General features: G+C 45.4%; 1 protein-coding gene across 1 annotated transcript in view; it reads left to right on the top strand.

Annotated features, from left to right (window-relative positions):
- CSMD2 (CUB and Sushi multiple domains 2) overlaps nucleotides 1-21,570 on the top strand; it is a 682,283-nt gene that overhangs the window by 616,429 nt on the left and 44,284 nt on the right. The window contains exons 50-55 of the mRNA XM_069545242.1: nucleotides 1,746-1,931; nucleotides 2,921-3,115; nucleotides 4,693-4,866; nucleotides 6,958-7,131; nucleotides 14,838-15,011; nucleotides 17,977-18,165. Coding sequence (XP_069401343.1) covers nucleotides 1,746-1,931; nucleotides 2,921-3,115; nucleotides 4,693-4,866; nucleotides 6,958-7,131; nucleotides 14,838-15,011; nucleotides 17,977-18,165 — 1,092 coding nt within the window. The remainder of the gene's footprint in view (nucleotides 1-1,745; nucleotides 1,932-2,920; nucleotides 3,116-4,692; nucleotides 4,867-6,957; nucleotides 7,132-14,837; nucleotides 15,012-17,976; nucleotides 18,166-21,570) is intronic.

Raw genomic sequence — 21,570 nt, 5'->3', positions numbered from 1 at the left:
TTACAGGAGCCTCCCATGTGTTTTTCTTTACTTACAGTCCTCTAGTGGGATTAACTATTTAATCACCTACTTAGTCCCTTTTGCTGGTGGTGTTCCGTCGCTAAGGCATCTCTGACTCTTTGCAACCCCACGGACTGCAGCACGCCAGGCTTCCCTGTCCTTCACCATCTCCCGGAGTTTACTCAGTCTCGGGTCCATTCAGTTGGTGACACCATCCAACCATCTTATCCTCTGTTGCCCCCTTTTCCTTCTGCCCTCAATCATTCTCAGCCTCAGGGTCCTTACAGTAAGTTGGCTCTTCACATCAGGTGGCCAAAGTATAGGAGTTTCAGCTTAAGCATCAGTCCTTCCAATGAATATTCAGGGTCGATTTCCTTTAGGATTGACTAGTTTAATCTCCTTGCAGTCCTAGGGACTCTCAAGAGTCTTCTCCAGTGCCACAATTTGAAAGTATCGAATCTTCGGTACGGAGCCTTTTTTGTGGTCCAACTCTCAATCCATACACAATACTGGAAAAACCATAGCTTTGACTATATGGACCTTTGTCAGCAAAGTGAGGTTTCTACTTTTCAATACTCTATGTCTGTCATAGCTTTTCTCCCAAGGAGCAATCATCTTTTAATTTCATGGCTACAATCACTGTCTGCAGAAAATAAAGAAACAAAATCTATCACTGCTTCCACTTTCCCCCCATCTATTTGCCATTGAGTTGATGGGACCAGATGCCATGATCTTAGTTTTTTGAACGTTGAGTTTTAAGCCTGTTTTTTCACTCTTCTCTTTCACCGTCATCAAGAGGCTTCTAGTTCCTCTTTGTTTTCTGTCATTAAAGTAGCGTCATCTGCATATCTAAGGTTGTTTATATTTCTCCCAGGAATCTTGATTCTAGCTTGTGAGTCATCCAGCCTAGCATTTCACATGATATACTCTGCACATAAGTTAATTAAGTAGGGTAACAATATACCTTGTCATAGGCTATATGAGCCTTGTCATATTCCTTTCCCAATTTTGAAACAGTCCATTGTTCCATGTCTGGTTCTAACTGTTGCTTCTTGACTCACATGTAGATTTCTCAGGAGCAGGTGAGGTGGTCTGGTATTCCCGTCTCTTTAAGAATTTTCCACAGTTTGTTGTGATCCACACAGTCAAAGGCTTTAGCATAGTCAATGTCTCTTTACTCTGTCCCTATCAAACTGAGTATATGGCAGAGATACACAGGCAGAGGGTCAGCCTTGAGGGTGGGAGCCTTTATATCTAAGAATTAAAAGAGCTTACTCAGGGATACCTGCTCCTACTTGAGCATCCCCAATTCTCTCAAAGGAGTTCTTTTCTTTTTTTTTTCTTCCTTCCTTCCTTCCTTTCTTTTTTTTTTCTTAAGTCGGTTTAAAACCATCTCTATTTAGTTTGGAAGATGGCTGCCTGGCTGCGTCTCCACTGTATTTGTGTGAAGGGATGGAGAATTGGTCTCACGTCATAGCTCCCTCCTGTATATATTTTGTGCTGCAGCTTCTCAACTCCGTTTAACCCACTGACACATTTCTATCTGTATTTCATCTTCCAAAGTTTATTTTTCCATCTCCTCTGCTGATGATCTTCTCATTTTCTTCTTTGTTATGAGGCTTTTCCCTTTTATTACTCTTTACTATCTTTCTACTAGGGCCTCAAGGGAGAGGAAAAATAAAACTATGTTCTCAGAAACACCATCCTGAAGCAGACAGGCTCATGACATTTTTCTCCTCTGCCAGCTCTTTCCTGTGGGCTTCCTGAGGCCCCCAAGAATGGAATGGTGTTTGGCAAAGAGTACACAGTGGGGACCAAGGCTGTATACAGCTGCAGTGAAGGCTACCATCTTCAGGCAGGTGCTGAAGCCACAGCAGAGTGTCTGGAGACAGGCCTGTGGAGCAATCGCAACGTCCCCCCGCAGTGTGTCCGTGAGTGCTTGGGTAGGGGAGGCGGGTATGTGGGGGGCACTGGGTAAGCAGCTGAAAAGATTCCTGCAAGGAGTGAGCGAAATAGGAAAAACATGCCCATAGAGGCTGGGACTCAGATCTGAGACAAATGGATATCTCTATCTACCAATTTGCGTTCCCGTTTGAAACTGCTTCAAAACATCGACAGACCACTGTTCCCTGAGATGTATCCATAAACCATCACAGAACCTCAGGATGACTGGTCCGCTTCCTCTTAGATCGAAAAAGTATTAGAAAATTGACGTGAATGTCCTTTGATAGCAAGACTCTAAAACAACAGAACGGGTGAGTGACAGTCACTCAGTCGTGTCTGACTCTTTGTGACCCCATGGACTGTAGCCTGCCAGACTCCTCTGTCCATGTACTTCTCCAGGCAAGAATATTGGAGTAGGTTGCCATTTCCTTCTCCAAAACAACAGAGGTATTTGAAGGCTAGTGGGCAGCCTAATGGGCTATCCAGTCTGGTTTGGCTCTTTGGCCTGTGCAGTGCTTTATAAAAATATTTTGTAACCTTATGGCCAATTCATGTTGATGTATGGCGAAAACCATCACAATATTGCAATTACCCTGTGATTAAAAATAAAATTAATAGTTTGAATTTCTTTCTAACATTTTTTAATCAGAAGACTTTTACATAAAAATCCTATCTCTAGCTTCCTTTGGAAAAGGTAGATCTGACCACCTGGAATTTGCAGTCTCACATCCACAATCAAAACCAACAGAGTGCCAGCTCCCCCCTATTTTTTTTTAATTTGGCAGATCTGCCACCCCAGTTGCTTGCCACGTTCCCCACCCAGCTCACTTCATTCTAGACCACACGTGCCTTGGGCCTGAAGGTTCTGAGAGTCATCATGACTGCATTATGGTCCCCCAGTCCCCATCGCTGGGCTCTTGCCTGTGTCGTCCACAATTAATGAATGAATCTTCCTTTCTGCTTCGTACCTCCCCAGCTGTGACCTGTCCTGACATCAGCAGCGTCAGTGTGGAACACGGTCGATGGAGGCTCATCTTCGAGACGCAGTACCAGTTCCAGGCCCAGCTGATGCTCATCTGTGACCCTGGTTACTACTACACCGGCCAAAGGGTCATCCACTGCCAGGCCAATGGCAAATGGAGCCTCGACAACTCTATGCCCACCTGCCAAAGTAAGCCCAGGAGGAAAGGGTGGGCAAGTTTGGCACAGTGCCTCCAACTCGAACTGTCTCATAACGTGGGCTTAATTCGGGAGGGGGAAGAGTAGGGTATAGCCAGGGATTGCAGTGAACCTCTTTTTGAACACTCACCTAGAACCAGGAGCTGGGGAGAGGCCTACTCCTTTAAGGAAGCACTTCTCAGCCTCTTGTCGTCTTATTAAAAAGCTGCCTCTGTCCAGGTGAGCATGCACTAATTCATTTATTCAGCCTTCATGCCAGGTAGTATATGGTACCTGGTGTAGAGGTATGAGGATAAAAGCTTGTGGTTCCTGCCCACCAGGAGTTTAGAGTCTACTGGAGAGGCAGACAAATAAAGAAGCAAGGATACCAAAGTGTGATGAGACCTATAATGGAAGTGTGTGTGGGAGGAATGAATAGAGTGCAAGGGACAGGCCACCTAAGGGTGCCTGTTTCTCCTTCTCCACTGTGCATTGCTTTTCTTTGGTTCTTTGAGATAGTTTCAGAGGTCACGGTCTCTGGGAAGCGACTCTAAGGTGGAGATTTGTTAGGCAGTGCTCTTGGGATCACCTTCTGAGGAAGGGAGGGGGAGGGTAGGAGAAGGAGGAAGAGGAAAGGAATGGGAAGGGGAGGGGAGGGGAGGAAATAGGACTGGGAAGATGGAGAAGGTGGCCTCTGATGATGATGGTGATGCCTCAGCTGACCCAGCTAAGAGCTCTCTATCTGGGCAGCCCTTCAGAATTGCCACAAGTTAAGGCAGGGGGGCTTTATACCTCCACACTCACCGAACTCTGGGTTCTGCCCGAGGAAGAGAGCATGACCTTGGATGTGGGGACTCTTTAACCAAGGCCATCTGAAGAGGGCTCACACCAAAGGGATGTTTCCCAGCAGCTACAATCTGGAGAAAGAAGCCCTTCAGTCCTCAAGGGGGCTCTGAGTGGGTCAGCACAGCGCCCACCCATAGGGATATACTGATGCTGTTTACTCAGTCAGAAGGGTGTGTTAGAGGAAGTAAATGTTTGTGAAGGGACGGAAGGACATCACTTGTCAGTGCTCAAGGGCATCTTTGAGACTGGGTATGAGGAGTGGTATCTTCCCAACACCCATGATGCAAGACACTGTGGCCTTTGTCCCTCCGAGTACAGACTCAGCGGTGTATTTGTGACCAAGTAGAGGTCACAGGCATGGGACAGCTTCATTACAAACAGGGGCTTACGTCTCAGTGCAGCCAGTGGTGTCTGCAGAGCTCTGTGGAGCAGGACTGTGAGGCTGCTGCTTGGCTCAGCAGAGAGGACGGGGGAGTGCCCGCCATCCGCCCTGGACACCGAGGAGCGCACCGCAGATCTTGACATTTTAAAAGCTCCTCGGGGGGTGCTTCTGGCGACAGCCCTGTTGAGAATCACGGGTGCAGTGTAATAGCACAACAGTCACCATGGTGACCCGTATTCTGGTCATGAGTCCCATTAGAGTAGGTTGAACCCATCTTCCTTTTGTCACTATTCTTGCTAATGAGAAGCAGCACATGTCCCGTCTTTCGGGACTGGCTTCCTGACGTTCTGTGGTCTTTGCAGTCATCTCCTGTGGAGAGCTCTCCATCCCGCCCAATGGGCACCGCATCGGAACCCTGTCTGTCTATGGAGCGACGGCCATCTTCTCCTGCAACTCCGGGTACACGCTGGTGGGCTCCAGGGTGCGCGAGTGCATGGCCAACGGACTCTGGAGTGGCTCCGAAGTCCACTGCCTGGGTAAGTGACCGCCCCGGGGCCTCTCCCATCCATTTTTCCCTTTCCAGGACAAGTTAGATCTTTCCAAAGCTAGATCCCAATCTTTAAACAGTACTATTTTACCTATGATTATAAAATGCTTAACCTAAACTCTAGCTATTGGGTATTTCTGTTCAGTTCAGTCACTCAGTCATGTCCGACTCTTTGCGACCCCATGAACCACAGCATGCCAGGCCTCCCTGTCCATCACCACCTCCCGGAGTCTACCCAAACTCATGTCCATTGAGTCGGTGGTGCCATCCAACCATCTCATCCTCTATCATCCCCTTCTCCTCCTGCCCTCAGTGTTTCCCAGCATCAGGGTCTTTTCAAATGAGTCAGATGCTATTTACCATAAGCAAAATGCTGAACTAGCTTCCCTTGGAGCATCCAAAAGAATGAGAAAACTTCAGGTCTGATGAGAGTTGTGGGACTTTCATTCTGATCAAAAAAGATACTCCCTTCTTCTTGGCTCTTGTATGATGGGTGAAGTTCCAGTCTTTACCTCCAGGGAAACTTACAGAGACACATCCCTGCAACACATCTAAAATAGCATTTATATTATATATTGGCAAATTTTTGGAGAAGGAAATGGCAACCCACTCCAGTATTTTTGCTGGGAGAATCCCACGGACAGAGGAGTCTGGCGGACTACAGTCCATGGGGTCGCAAAGAGTCAGACGTGACTGAGCGACTACACACACAGCAAATTTTACAGATATAAATATTTTATAAAAACACTATATTATATGTGCTGCATTATATATTATAATATAGAAGTATTTTTTGCCATTAGCTTGTTTCATGACAAAAATATGTCAATGTAGGACAAAAGCATAAAGACTTACCTGGCTTATAAAAGTCAAAGTTGCCATTTCTCCCATGGGCAATCCATTCCCTGCCTAAACCTTAGATTCTAAAGTTGTCTCTTCTCTTACTCCTTTCTTGGATCCTGCAAAGCCAAAGGAGGGTCCCAGCTACACAGACCCAGCAACATAGATTGAACGGTGTGTTCTGAAGTGAACAGCTCTGTGTGAACGCCCTGCCTCTGTCTCAGGCCTCTGTTAGAGACACAGTTGTGAGTTATGTCTACACAGAACAGAGCAAATGCTAGTGGAAACACTAGGAACATACTCCACCCAAATCCCATTTACTGAAAATAACTCACCTAGGTTTATATTGTCTGTGTTCCTTGCCACTCAAGGAGAAAGAAGGATGAATTTACCTGTCCTCACTTGGTCATTTTCAGCACAACCAAGTTTTGAGTGCCTTAGTGTAGGCCACAGTGCCCTCCGTATAGCAGATGCTCTAGAAATGCTGATGAGAAAAAGAGGGGTGATCCCAGAGGCAGGGCCATAAGAGCAATCATTTCTCACCCATGAACAGATCCAGTAACTAAAGTTCAAGATGGCTAGCTATTTGGAATGCAACCTTGGGATTTGTTTTTAACATCCAGCTCTTTTCTGGGCTTTAAAAAAAAATTTAATTGGAGTATAACTGCTTTACGATACTGTCTTGGTCTCTGCTGTCCAACAGTGTGAATCAGCTGTTTGCATACTTGGGATGTGGGATTCCCAAATCAGCTCAGTTGGTAGAGAATCTGCCTGCAATGCAGGAGACCCCAGTTCGATTCCTGGGGCAGGAAGATCCGCTGGAGAAGGGATAGGCTACCCACTCCAGTATTCTTAGGCTTCTCTTGTGGCTCAGCTGGTAAAGAATCCGCCTGCAGTGTGGAAGACCTGGGTTTGATTCCTGAGTTGGAAAGATCCCCTGGAGAAGAGAAAGGGAAAATACTCTAGTATTCTGGCCTGGAGAATGCCATGGACTGTATAGTCCACGGGGTCTCAAAGAATCGGACACGAATGAGCAACTTTCACTTTCAATCTTCAACACTTTCTATCATGTCTAGGATTCCTGAAGTCACTCCTGGATGCCACTGTCGGGGGAGGAGGGGAAAACAATGGGTGGTCCTTTTCCCCATCGTGCCTGTCTCCCCCTCCCCCTACCAAGCCTCACCTCATTTTCTGTATTTCTCCCGTGCAATTTACTCTCTCTTCTCACATCTCACCAAAGCCGGACACTGCGGGACCCCTGAGCCCATTGTCAATGGGCACGTCAATGGGGAGAACTTCAGCTACCGGGGCAGCGTGGTGTACCAGTGCAATGCTGGCTTCCGCCTGATCGGCATGTCTGTGCGCATCTGCCAGCAGGATCATCACTGGTCGGGCAAGACCCCTTTCTGTGTGCGTAAGTATGGTGCCCACTCTCCCTAGTCACCAGCTCAAGTGCAAAATGGACTTCCCCTTGCGTTGTCTCTATGAGGTTAATGGGACGATTTCCTGTATTTTGTTCATAACAATCATTAACGTCTATGTTTTCAGTTTTCTGAATCGTTATTACTTCCACCTCTATTATTTTCTTCCTTGCATTTAACTTTTTGGTTCACTTTTTTGCTTGTGAATTAGAATTCTCATTCATTTATTTTCAGTCTTTTATTTTTATTGACTATTATAGATATAAGTATGTAAGGCTATAAAATTTCTTCTGATCACTGCTCTAATTATATCACACAGATTATAAAAATTAGTGTTTTATTATGTATCAGAAATTCTGTCCTTTTGATGTTAATTTCCCCTTTCACTTAGAAGTTTCTTTAAATAAAAGTGTGTGGTTTTTATTTCCAGATGGAAGGGAGTTTTGATTTTTACTTTGGTATTCATTTCTAATTTATTGCACTATATACAGTATTTCTGCTTCATGGAATTTACTGATGCTTCCTTTATGACCTAATATTTGACCAGTTGTTATGACTGTTCCATGTGCATTTGAGAGAAAAGGGCATTAGTGTGTAAAGTTTTATATATAATCATAAGATATGCCTTATTGATTTTGTTGTTTATGTCTTAATGTTTGCTTGCTCATTTTTTGTCTACCTGACCTGTTTTGTTCTGAGAGGTGTGTTTTAAAGTTTCATATTATTCAGTCAGTTCAGTCGCTCAGTCGTGTCTGACTCTTTGTGACCCCATGGACTGCAGCACGCCAGGTTTCGCTGTCCATCACCAACTCCCAGAGCCTGCTCAAACTCATGCCCATCGCCTCGGGGATGCCATCCACCTATCTCATCGTCTGTCATCCCCTTCTCCTCCCGCCTTCAATCTTTCCCAGCATCAGGGTCTTTTCCAATGAGTGGCCAAAGTATTGGAGTTTCAGCTTCAGCATCAGTCCTTCAGATGAATATTCAGGACTGATCTCCTTTAGGATGGACTGGTTGGATCTTCTTGCAGTCCAAGGGACTCTCAAGAGTCTTCTCCAACACCACAGTTCAAAAGCATCAATTCTTCAGCACTCAGCTTTCTTTATGGTTCAGCTCTCATATCCATACATGACTACTGGAAAAACCGTAGCTCTGAAGATGGACCTTTGCTGGCAAAGTAATGTCTCTGTTTTTTAATATGCTATCTAGGTTAGTCATAGCTTTTCTTCCTAGGAGCAAGCATCTTTTAATTTCATGGCTGCAGTCACCATCTGCAGTGATTTTGGAGCCCCCCCCAAAAAAAGTTTGTCACTGTTTCCATTGTTTCCCCATCTGTTTGCCATGGAATGATGGGACTTGGTGCCACAATCTTAGTTTTCTGAATATTGAGTTTTAAGCCAACTTTTTCACTCCCACCTTTCACTTTCATCAAGAGATTCTTTAGTTTTTCACTTTCTGCCGTAAGGGTGGTTGTCATCTGCATCTCTGAGGTTACTGATATTTCTCCCAGAAGTCTTGATCCTAGTTTGTGCTTCATCTAGCCCAGTGTTTCACAAGATGTACTCTGCATACAAGTTTAATAAGCAGGGTGACAATATCACATACTCCATGATGTATTCCTTTTCTGATTTGGAACCAGTCTGTTGTTCCATGTCTGGTTATAGCTGTTGCTTCTTGACCTGCATACAGATTTCTCAGGAGGCAGTAAGGTGGTCTGGTATTCCCATCTCATTCAGAATTTTCCGGTTTGTTGTGATCCACACAGTAGCTTTGGCATAGTTAATAAAGTAGAAGTATATGTTTTTCTGGATGCTTTTTCGATGATCCAACAGATGTTGGCAATTTGATCTCTGGTTCCTCTGCCTTTTCTAAATCCAGCTTAAACATCTGGAAGTTCACAGTTCACGTACTGTTGAAGCCACAGTTCATATACTGTTGAAGCCTGGCTTCATATTAGTGTTCTTCTATTTACTTTTCCTTGTATTTCCCATAGTTTGTGTTACCTAAGGATAATTGCCGTGTTACTTGGCACATGGATATTCATAACTGTTATATCTACATTGAAAATTGTGGTTTTAGCCTTTAAAAATGTCTTCATTATCACCTTAATATTTTCTAGCTTGAACTGTACTGTACCTAATACCATTAGGCTTACACTGTCTACTTTCATCCTTCTCCCGTTTGCCTGGTATGCCTTTAACCATCACTTTATTTTAGCCTTTCTGAATCATTCAAATTAGATGGGCCTCTCGTATATATCATAGAGTTGGACCTTGCCTTCTGAGTCCATTTGAAAATCCTTTTCTCTTAATAGGTTAGTCAAATTCATTCACATATATTATTATTTATATGTTTAGTTTTAATTTTGTTTAATTATTATGTATAAAATATAATACACACAATATTTTTTCTCTGTATGACATGTTTTCTTTGCTTTTTTTGCTTGGCTTGGCTCTTTTTTTCATTTCTTTTGGTATTGGTATTCAGAAAAGGTTGTAAACATTTATGTTCTTTCCTATAGTTGGTGCACTGACATACCAGGGTCATTTTTCAATATGTTCACCTTTAAGATGGGCCTTCTCTTTCTAGCAGTGACTCTGGATCAGTATTCCCCTGCTTCTCTCATCTCCTTTCCATACAGCCTTGCTCTCTGCTAAGCCTTGCAACAGAAGCATGAGAAATAGTTCTGCCCAGGTTTAGTGTTTGTTTTTCTACTTACATGTAATTTAAAGTTTGTAGCATTTTCTGTCTTCTAGTTATGCTGCGGGCCTGGGCTCTCTGCGGTTTTATTTCTTCTTATTAGTCTGCATTTTTGGATTTAGATGGCCACTGTTATTCTAATTAGCCTGCAAGTGATTTGGAAAATTTTTCACTTTCTAAAGTTCCATAAAGTGAGCCTTTATGTAAAGTACAGTGTTTTGGTCTTAAGTTTTGTAAGGCAGGCTTTTGTTTTTAATTCTTCTTCACTTGGCTTTCCCTATATGAGATGGAATAGTGAAATAGACTTAATAAACAATGCATGAAAATTAGTCTTAATAGCTTCTTAAGTACTAGGTTTACAGAAAGCCAGACCTATCACATTTAGTCAGTCTTGTAGATGTCTCTAAACAAAATATATTTGGTTTTATCCAGGAAATGAAAATTCAGATGCCTTCAAGAAATTGGCACATTACACATGTGAAAAGGTTTGAGTTACAAGTAACAGAGAATGCTGGATTCTGAATTCATGGAAGATGTCTGCCGAACCTAAGATACTTAATTTTATGCCTGGTCCATACAGAAAGGCAGCAGAGTCAAGCAGGTGGACACTTGAACCCCAGACCTAGCTTGCCTGGGTTCCAGTTCCAGGTCTACCACGACATAGCCTGTTGCTGTGTGATGTTAGATGAGGTAGCTTACCTCACTAGGTCTGTTTCCTAACTTATGAAAAGCAGGTACCTCAGAGACTACTGCGAGGATTAAATGAGAGAATGCAGGGAACTGGTCAGATGCTGCTGTTGCTGTTGTGAAGAGGCCCTGATGGTGGTGTGGTGGGCGATGTACCACCGCCCTACTACATCACTGAATCCAAGATCTTTTGTACCAAGCTCCATTCTCTCCTGAAGCACAGAGATTTAAGAAGTACCTGGGGTAGGAAGGCAAGAATAACAGGACATTTACAAGCAATTGCTCGGTGGCGGGTACCATGTTAGATGCCATCACCTATGAATTCAAGCTTTACAATATCAGCTAGACTCGGAACTTTCCAGCTGCCTGTCTCCACTTCCTCAGTCAGCGACCTTGTCTATTGCCCACACAGCTGTTTCATAATCTCACCTACTTCCTGAAGACCCACAGTCTACCTACTCAGAGACACATTTGCTATATTTTCAGCAGATAGTTAAAACATAGTGAGGATGGCCTGAAAGCAGAGAAGCCAGGTTCAGAACTCAGCTGGGTCACTTAGAAACTGTGCCCCTTGGACAAGTCCCCAGACCCCTCTGAACCTCTTTTTTCCTACAAGGATAATGATGGTGCCTATCTCACGGGGTTGTAAGGATTAAGTGCAATAAAGCATATAGACCCCAATAATTCTTAGTTAATGATATAATCTCACTTTCTACTGTGCAGAGAGAACAGAAGCCATCAGACAATAACCCCTTCCGCTTCCTGCTTCCCCTCCCACATGTCCATCTGTCCTTCTCTACCTTCACCCTTGACCCTTACCTCCTATCAAGAAGTCTCTCCAAGCCCAAGGCTAATCACTCCATGAGTCTCTGGATCACCTTCCCTTCTGTCTTCTTCGTGAGCTCAGTCTGTTTTCAGTTCTCTCCTCTGAACTGCGCATCTTCCTTTTCTGTTAATTTACCTCGGCCTATAAGACCGAATCCAGCAAACCTTTCCTTAGCACCTACTTTGTGCCAGGTGCTTGTATGGTGTTGTGCATAAAGATGAGTTAAATGTACCACGATCTCGGCCCTCAGGAAATTTGGGTCTGCTGGCACATGTGTTCAAGGTCTAGTTGAGTGCCCCAGGCCAGCAGGACCCCTCTCTCTTTCCCATCAGTGTATTCCCCTTCTCCCCTTGTGTCTGAGTCCATCAGAGCTCTCCAGAGAAACAGAGCTCCCTGGGACATCTGATAAGTCATGAACTGTCCCCATGGGCCTGTGACACTCCCACCTCCTGTGAATTTTGCTGACCACCCCTCTGTGTCCTGTGCTGGCATTTCGGTCAATCTGCAGTTCAAAAGCTGTTACTACTCCCAAAGGTTTAGCCCTCAGCCCTCTCTAACTTTATTCAAAGTTATTAAACACCTTTATACAAAGGTATTTTAGCCTTTGGGGAGGTGGATCGTGACCCTTTGTAAGTCTGGTGGGAACAATGCATCTCCCAAGCTGATCAGAAACACCCCATATTTTGCACATAATTTCAGGGCATTCACAGGCCCTCTGAAGCTTCCCTCCACTCTCTCACCACTTCACTGACTTGGAAAATCCTGCTCAGCCTTGAGACCCAGCTGAGGGTATGCCACATTCTCTGGGGACCCTCCTTAACCACTCCCTCCCGGGTGGAGGGTAGGTGCCCATCCCGGAAGCCTGCTTCAGCACCAGCCACAGTGATGTGACAGTGGACACCCCTGCCTGCTCTCCTGATAGGCTGAGAAATGAGCTCCTGAGCTCCTCGCGTTTCATCAGTGTGCATAGCAGTGTGCCTTGCACTTAGAAGGCATCCAGTAAATATTTAATGAAGAGCAAAAGTATGGGTCTGTTTTCAAAGCAACCCTGTTCAATGCATATTGAAATTCTTACTTTACAGATATAGGAACTGAAGCTCAGAGTGAGGTGTCCAAAATAAGGAAAGAACACAGCTGAGTTGTAAATCCGGTCTGCTGGCCTCCTCATCCATTCTCATCCCACCACGCCAGGCTGTCCAGAACCCCTGTAGCCCATTAACAGCCTGTCTTCTGCTCTGCCCAGCTCTCTCTGCTAGAGTCAAGGATACTTCTGTTGAGATCTATAAAAGAGAACTGGCCCAGAGAGACAGCAGAGGTGTCCACAGCAAAATCTGGACCCTACTTATTCTTGTTCCCTGACCTCCATCCATACCATTTGGGTTTGGGATGTTGTTGTTTAGTCTCAAAGCTGTGTCCAACTCTTTGCGACCCCAGGAACTATAGCCTGCCACGCTCCTCCATCCCTGGGGTTTTTCAGGCAAGAATACTGGAGTGGGTTGCCATTTCCTCCTCCAGGGGATCTTCCTGACCCAGGGATCAAACATACATCTTCTGCATCTCCTGCATTAGCACTAAGCATTCTTTACCACTAAGCCACCCGGGAAGCCCTGGGTTTGGGGTGAGGTCCTCATAAATCCAAGTGTTAGGATAAGAAAGCATTCCTCATGGTTCCTCAGCCTCTCACAGCTGAAAAGCCAGAACCAAGGGAGAGGCCTCAAAAGCATCAAGTCAGATTTCCACCCAAAGAGACTAGGTACCGAGCAGATAGTAAATAGAACCAAGGACTCAGAAACAGAGCAAAAGCCAGGCCTCTATCCGTTCATGACTCACTCATTTGTTAGTTCACTCTGCCATTTTTTTTTTCACTTTGAAATTACTTATCAAGGTCTTCCTGTATGTCCCTGGTGGCTCAGCAGTAAAGAATCCGCCTGCCAATGCGGGAGACGCAGGTTCGATCCCTGAGTCTGGAAGATCTCCTGGAGAATGAAATGGCAACCCGCTCCAATATTCTTGCCTGGGAAATCCCATGGACTTCTTGCAATATTCTTACGTGGGAAATCCCATGTAGTTGGAGCCTGGCCAACTACAGTCCATGGGTTCACGAAAGAGCTGGACACAACTTAGCAACTGAACAACAACTTCCTATATGTCAGGCACCAGTCCAGACACAGAAGATACAGCAAGGAGGGGGACAGAGTCCCTGCCCCAGAGAGCTTCTATTCAGGTGGAGAAAGACTAGCAATGAGTAAAGCAGTGCGCTCAGAGTGGGCGATCGCTGTATAGAAAAGCAAGCAGGGCAAGAAGGTTTGGCGGTGCTGGGTGGCCGTTTATCTGGTTGTAATGGCAGGCCTCACTGCTATGGTGGCATTTGAGGGGAGACCTGAGGATATGAGGGCAGAGGCCAAGGACTGTTTCAGCCAAGAGGAAGCTAGTCCAAAGGCTCTGGGGCAGGACATTGTTTAGTACATTCAAGAAAAGTCGAAGAGACCAGTACCGCTGGTGGAGTGAACTCCACTCCTGAGAGGAGGAGGTGAGCCTGAGCTCTGTAAGCACCAAGTGTTCTCCCCCTTCCCTGCCCAGGGCTGAACCAGTTACACAATGAAACAGAGTCATGTGTGGACACCAGAATACCACCCTCATTCCTGATAAAGTCTCAGTTGGAGCCGTAGCTTAAATTGAGAGCCAAACAGAACTTGCTAAATAAATCCCAGGAGGGGTAGATTCTCACAGTCAGAGCAGCACTGCCCTGCGTTGGGCGTGACTCCATTGTAGGGGGAGGGAAGGCAGGGGAGAACCTGCCTCTGCTGGAGGCTTGTGGGGAGCCTCGCTGCCTGCAGGCTACCCATCTCAAGAGGAGGAAGGCAGGGCTGAGCCTTCATCCTTCCCAAACTGCACAGAGGGGTCACTTCCGGTTACCCCAGGCAGGATAGAGAAGAGAGCACAGGGAAAGGCCAGGAAGTCCACGAGCTGAACTCCCTTCACATGGAAGGAGTAGGGGAGGGACTGTGCCCTCCGAAGAACTCCAATGCCCGCTGGTCTGTCGGGGTGACCAGTCCCTCCGCACAGGCGTGGTTTGTACTGACTCTGGCTCCATCAAGACTGGCCCAGGAACTTAGGCTAGTCTGACTCTTCGGAAGGGTAGTCGCCAGGGTATCTGGCAAAGAATGGAGATGAGTAGCTGAAGGGATCGGGGAGAGGAACTGAAGCAGGACCAGCTGCCTGGGTGAAGGAGAAGGATGATACGCCCTAATGCCCTATGGTCCTGGAACAACTTCTCTCAAGCGGTCCACGCTGTGGACACACCTTCAAGGAAAAGGGACTGTCCCCATGCTGACGTCACGAAAACTGAGTTGTGTAGCAAAAGAAACCAAAGTCAGACCTAGGGCTGTGCTTCGCTGCTGGGCATGAGAGAGGTCAGGTGAGGAGAGGACAGACTGGGGATGGGGAACAACAGGAGGGCTGAACTCTCATCTGTTTCGATTGCAGCAATTACCTGTGGACACCCAGGCAACCCAATCAACGGCCTCACCCAGGGCAACCAGTTCAACCTCAACGACGTGGTCAAGTTTGTTTGCAACCCGGGCTATGTGGCTGAGGGGGCTGCTCGATCCCAGTGCCTGGCCAGTGGGCAGTGGAGCGACGTGCTGCCCACCTGTCGAAGTGAGCCACCCTTCCTCCCCCCGATCCCCCCACCCCCAGTCCCACTGCCACCTGTGTCTGTGACCCATGAGCGGAAGTCAGGGGACTCTTTCCTGGTGCTACATTGACTCAAATAGGGAAGACTTGGGGCAGAGAAGGGTCACAGATGGAGCATTTCTCTCCCCCAAGATAGAGCCATGTCAAAATTCTTCGCTGGTTATAGAAAGAAAGCGAAGGAAGTTTCATCTTTCAAAACAGAAATGGAAAGCAGTCTTTTGTTTACTTTTCATAGAACCGATAATTCATCATTATCATATAGAGCCCCATTCTTAATGAAGGAAAAAAAGGAAGGGTTGAAATGAGACATGAAAAGCAGAATCTAGGGGTTGGGATGAAGATGAGGAGAAGAGAAGAAACTAAAGACTCAAGAGGCAGACCCAAGATGGAGGATATTCCAGTCCCACCCAGACTTTAGGAGATAGCTCCTGAAGCTTTTACAGGCTTCTCGCAGCAATGAAGGGCTTCCCAGGGGGCTCAGCGGTAAAGAATCTGCCTGCCAATGCAGGAGATGCAGGAAATGAGGGTTCTATCTTTGGGTCTGGAAGATCCCCTGGAGGAGGAAATGGCAACCCACTCCAGTATTCTTGTCTGGAGAATCCCATGGACAGAGGAGCCCAGTGGGCTGCAGTCCAGATTGGACACAACTTAGCAACAAAGCACACGTGCACACACCCGGCGACGAGGGGCCCTGGGGCCGTCTGCCTCTGCCCACGAGTGGCCTGGTAAGCTCGCTGAGATTTGAGTGGAGGGTCATTCTGGCTGAACAGGAGCAACCCCTGCCCTGGTGTGGAGGCTGATCAAGTCTTCACAGCTGTAAGGGGTGAGGGCTTAGACTCCCTAGGTTGATGGCTCCTCCTCCAGTGTTGAGGGTGCATGGCGATTGGCTGTGCAATGTGTCACAATTTATTTGTAGTTGATATTAAAGGACCAAATTTTTCAAATGATGCTTTAGAATCAATCAAGATACATTCACAGCTAACCTTAAAATAACATTCCGCTCAACACTTCAAGGTGCCATTGTGAATGAGAGGAGAATCCAGGGAGTGCAGGGGAAATTGCCATGACCTTGTGTTGTGCCCCGCTTCCATCACCTCTCCAGGGAGGAAGGCGTTGAGACTGATGCTTTGGGCTATGGTTATCCCATGATCCCCTCTCCTCAAGAGCTGTGCTCTCTCTCCCAGGCATGTTCTGTCCTGTAACTTCAGCTCCCCAAACCCCAGCCCCTTCCCAGGGTGCTGTGCTCAAGAGCCAGTCTTGGAAAACAGAAGACTGGGGTAAAATCTTAGAAATCATGGCCCCTGGTCCTGCTCCCCACCCCAGCCCCAGCTCATTCTCCTGATGGAATGTCCTGCCTAAAACACAAATCTGATCAAGTCACTCCCTGTTTGAAACACCTCCTAAGACTTGTCACTGCCCTTAGGGTAATGATAGTCTCCTTGGCTGGTTTACGGGCCCATGGGACCTGGCCCGGCTTCTGATCCAGTTCAGTTCAGTTCAGTCGCCCAGTCGTGTCCGCCTCTGATCCAGCCTCATTCTTCTCCACTTGCGTGGCCCCCAGCCTCACCTCTGCCTTGGGTCCCAGCCACACCGAGCCTCTTTTGTTTCCTCACAGGTGCCCTGTGCCTGTAAGCCCCTCAGGGCACCAGACACAGCTTCCTCAAATGCATTCTTCTCTGTCCCCTCCCACCATTTCTTTGTCCAGGTGACTTCTACCCAGTCATCAAGAGCCAGCCTAAAGGTTGCTCCTTCTGGGGAGACTTTCCTGCCCTGCCACATGCACTGGGCTAGAGGCTCTGCTTTGTGCTTCCAGAACATTCTCTGCTGCCCCATCAGAGCACTTACCAAACAGTAGCATTGCTGGTTTGTCCCTTTCTCTCTAGACCAGCAGTTCTTAACTGGGTGTGATTTTCCTGCTCCACTATTCCAACGGGGGACAGATGTCAAAAGATGTCTTTGGTTGCCACAACTGGAGAGTTCCTATTAGCATCTAGTGGGCAGAGGCCAGAGACACTGTTAAACATCCTACAATGCGCAGAGCTGCCCCCACCATAAATAATTGTCAGCCCAAAATATCCACAGTGCCAAGGCGGAGAAACCCCACTCCAGACTGTAAATTCTGTCGTGTCCTTACTGCCCAGCACGAGGCTTGACACTCAGTATATCACAGTAAATAGCGTGAGTGAATAAACGCAGCTTACCTGTTTTGTGACTCCAACCTCTCTTAGCCTCAGAGAGGGTCATCAGAAGTTAAAAATAGCTCGCACTTTAAAAGCTTATCAAAGGTTTCAAGTACTGACCCTGCCTGCCTCATACAACTCATAGGAGGTTCAGGTTAACAAGAGATATGAAAGTGTTTCAAAAGTCCAAGTTCACATCATGGGTTATGAACAGTATTAGCATGACTCTCAAACCTCACTCTGATTTTGATAAGCTGCTTTGGAACCATTTCAGCATTTAAAAGTCAAATTGATCCCCGAGAATTGATCTCCCCCTGAAAAACTCGTAAACGTGATTAAAATAGTTTCTAGAGAAGCCCATCCCCTTTCCACAGCTCCACTGTGGGAGACACACTGTGCTGGGGATGGGTTCACAGACAGGTGCATTCCTGCCCTCAAGGGATTCATATCGATAGAAGTTTGACACACCATCAAGCAATAGAGGTTTATGCCAGGACCACCAAGGAGGGAGAGGTTAACCAGTCTGGGAGGAGGTGGGGAGGCTTTCTAGCTGGACACAGAAGGATGAATCCCTTACCCAGGTGGCCAAGTTGAGGGGAATCTGCTTTGTGTAGCCTCTCTTGGTCTGGAAATTTTGCTCTACTGGGAATACATTCCTGTTTGGACTTCTGAATTCCCATTTAAAAGCATAAAAAAAAAAAAATCCTCATGTCTAGGTCTCTGCATCTAATCATCCTATTCCATTGCAGTCATCAACTGTACAGATCCTGGGCACCAAGAAAACAGCGTTCGTCAGATCCACGCCAGCGGCCCACACAGGTTCAGCTACGGCACGACTGTGTCTTACCAGTGCACCCACGGATTCTACCTCCTGGGCACCCCGGTGCTCAGCTGCCAGGGAGATGGCACATGGGATCGCCCCCGCCCGCAGTGTCTCTGTAAGTAGACGTCATTTACTCACAGTGATCACCCGAGCACACTGACAGGATGGTCCATGTCAAAGGACAGCCCTCCTGTGTGTATGTGTGTGTGTGTGTGTGGTCACGGAGATGGTCACTCAAACTGCTCTCTGGATGTCAGAGCCCATCTTGGGCTCCTTTTGGTTAGGGGTGTGTGTGTGTGTGTGTGTGTGTGTGTGTGTGTGCTCAGTAGTGTACAACTCTTCCCTTCCCTGGTGAATCGGACAGTGAAGAATCTGCCTGCAATGCAGGAGACCTGGGTTTGATCCCTGAGTCTGGAAGATCCCCTGGAGAAGAGAATGGCAACCCACTCCAGTATTCTTGCCTGGAGAATCCCATGGACAGAGAAGCCTGATGGGCTACAGTCCACGGGGTTGGACACGACTGAGCATCTAACACGTTGGGTTTGATGGCCCACCGGTTCTCACTCTCTCTCCTGGCCACAGGCTTACTCCCTTTCCTCTCTAATGCCGTCACTGACCCCTTCAGTCTCCAAGGCTCCCTTCCTTCAGGGGTCCTGGCTGCCTGGTGGAAACCTGTCTCCCGTTTTACTCCCTCCTTGATTTTCCAGAAAGACATCACATGACCCCCCTTTTTTAAAGGACTGAAGCAGAAATGCAACAGACCCTGGAGGCAGACAGACCTGGATTTGAACTCTGGCTCTGCCCCTAAACAAGCCGTGTGATTTGAGAGCCTCCGTTTCCTAATAGGAGAGGTGAAGATGCAGTCCAGAGGGGCTGATGGGCGTTGAGTTGGGCCATTCTGCAGTCCACCTATCTGTGGTGGCTCATGCATACTTTGGCCCCTCAGTCGGGATGACTGCATCTCCTTATGCCCCTGTGCCTCTAGGTATGGTAGGAGGCTGGTTCACCTACTCACCTGCCCATACTTCCCTTGTCTGAGGACCCCACCCTGGCCATCCAGCCCCATTTATGACTGACGAATCATCTGGGCTTGGAAATGGACCACCACCTGTGTACAGCAGTGGCAGCTGAGATTCTTGTGTTTAGAGAATGCAAATAAAAATAGCCTTTGGAAAAAAGCTTTCACTCTTTCACCATTGAGCATAATGTTAGCTGTGGGATTTTTGCAGCTTTCCTTTATCAGATTGAGGAAATTCCCTTCTACTCCTAATTTGTTGGACATTTTTCCCATGAAAGGGTGTTGGAATTTTTAAAATGATTTTTCTACATCTATTGAGATGATCATGTGGTGCTTTTTTCCCCCTCATTCAATTAGGATGGTGTATTACATTGATTGATTTTCATGTGTTGAACAACGCTTGTGTTCTTAGAACAAATCACATTTGGTCACGGTAAAATTCATTTTAATGTGCTACTGGATTTGGTTTGCTAGTATTTTTGTTGAGGATTTTTGCAACTGAATTCATAAGGAATATTGGTCTGTAGGTTTCTTTCCTGATGATATCTTTGGCTTTGATATCAGGGCAATGCTGACCTCATGGAATGAGTTGGCAACTGTCCCTTTTCTTCTATTTTTGGGAATAGTTTCAGAAAGACTGGTATTATTTCTTCTTCAAAATTTTCGTAGACTTCATCAGTAAAATCATCTGGCCCTGGATTTTCTTTGTTAAAAGTTTTTTTTTTATTATTATTGACTGATTCTATTTATTTGATATAATTCTTTTCAGATATTCCATTTCTTCTTGAGTTGGTTTCTGTAGTTTGTGTGTTTCTAGAAATTTTTCCATTTTGTTTAGTTTATCTAATTTATTGGTATATAACCATTCATGTTCATCATATTCTCCTATAATGTGTTTTGCTTTTGTAAATTCAGGTGGCAGTAACATCTCCACTTTCATTCCTGGTTTTAGAATTTGATTCTTCTCCCATCCCTGTATCTCTCTCTCTCTCCCTCTCTATGTCCCTCTCTTTCTCTCTCTCTCTCTTACACACACACACATCAGACTAGACACATTTGTCAATTTTCTTGACCTTGTCAAAGGACCAACTTTTGATTTTATTTTCTCTATTGTTTCTCTATTTTGTTTATCCTTGCTTTAGCTTTTTTAATTTCTTTTCTTCTATTTGCTTTGGGTATATTTTGCTCTCTTTTTCTAGTTTATTAGAGGGGAAGTTTAGGTTGTTGACTTGAGATTTTTCTTCTTTTTAATGTAGGCATTTACAATTATAAATTTCCCTCCAAGCACTGTTTCACTGTATCTCTTAAGTTTGGGTGTGCTATTTTTTCATTTTTTTTCACCTCAAAGTATTTTCTAATCACTCCCCTGATTTATTCTTTGACTTACTGATTATTTAGGAGAGTGTTGTTTAATTTCCATATATCCTTCTTTTGTTGATTTCTTGTTTCATTTGCATTTTGCTTACCAAACGCGCTTGATATGATTTCAGTCTTTTAAAGTTTATGGAGATTTATTTTATGGATTAACATATGGTCTACGCTAAATAGGTGAGGCTTCCCTCATAGCTCAGCTGGTAAAGAATCCACCTGTAATTCAGGAAACCTGGGTTCGATCCCTGGGTTGGGAAGATATCCTGGAGAAGGGAAAGGCTACCCATTCTAGTATTCTGGCCTGGAGAATACAGTCCATGGGATCTCAAAGAGTCGGGCATGACTGAGTGACTTTCACTTTCACTTTCACTTTATTCTAGATAACGTTTCATGTGCACTTGAGAAGAGTGTTTATTCTTCTCTTGTTGGGCAGAGTGCCCTACAGATGATTGTTAGGTCTAGTTGGTTTCTAGTATTGTTTATTATATTTCCTTGTTGATCTATCCATATTCTGGTGGTTCTAACCATGATTTAAAGTGAGGTGTTGGGGACTCCTGCTCTTATTGCTGATTTGTCTGTTTCTCCCTTTAGTTCTGTTAGTTTCTGCTGCATATATTTTGGGGCTATGTTATTAGATGCATATATGTTTATAATTGTGTATCTTCTTGATAGAATGTCTTTTTATACTATGGAATGTTCTTCTTGTGCCTAGCCACAGTTTTTGTCTTCAAGGCAAAATATGTTAGATATTAGGATAACTCCAGCTATGTTTTGGTTATTATATCCATGATATATCTTTTTGCCACTTTTTTATTCTCAGTCTGTTTGTGTCATTGGCTCTGAAGTGTGTCATTTGTAGAGAGAATGTACTTGAATCATGTTTTTTATCCACTTTGCTAATATCTGCCTTTCACATGTTTAATCGACATTTAATGTGATGATTGATAAGGTAGGTTTTATATATTCCATTTTGCTATTTGTTTTCTATGTATCTTGTATCTTTTTTGTTGGACCTCTCTTCTCTTGCTGGCTTCTTTTGCATTAAATAGATGTTTTTTAGTGTGCCTTTTTAAATGTTTGTTGTTTCTTTCACTGTGTATGTTTTTTAAATTATCTTCTTAATAGTTACTC

Source organism: Ovis canadensis, chromosome 1 (assembly GCF_042477335.2).
Source record: "Ovis canadensis isolate MfBH-ARS-UI-01 breed Bighorn chromosome 1, ARS-UI_OviCan_v2, whole genome shotgun sequence".
In the NCBI taxonomy this organism is placed as follows: Eukaryota; Metazoa; Chordata; class Mammalia; order Artiodactyla; family Bovidae; genus Ovis; species Ovis canadensis.
This window is presented reverse-complemented; position numbering and strand designations above follow the sequence as displayed.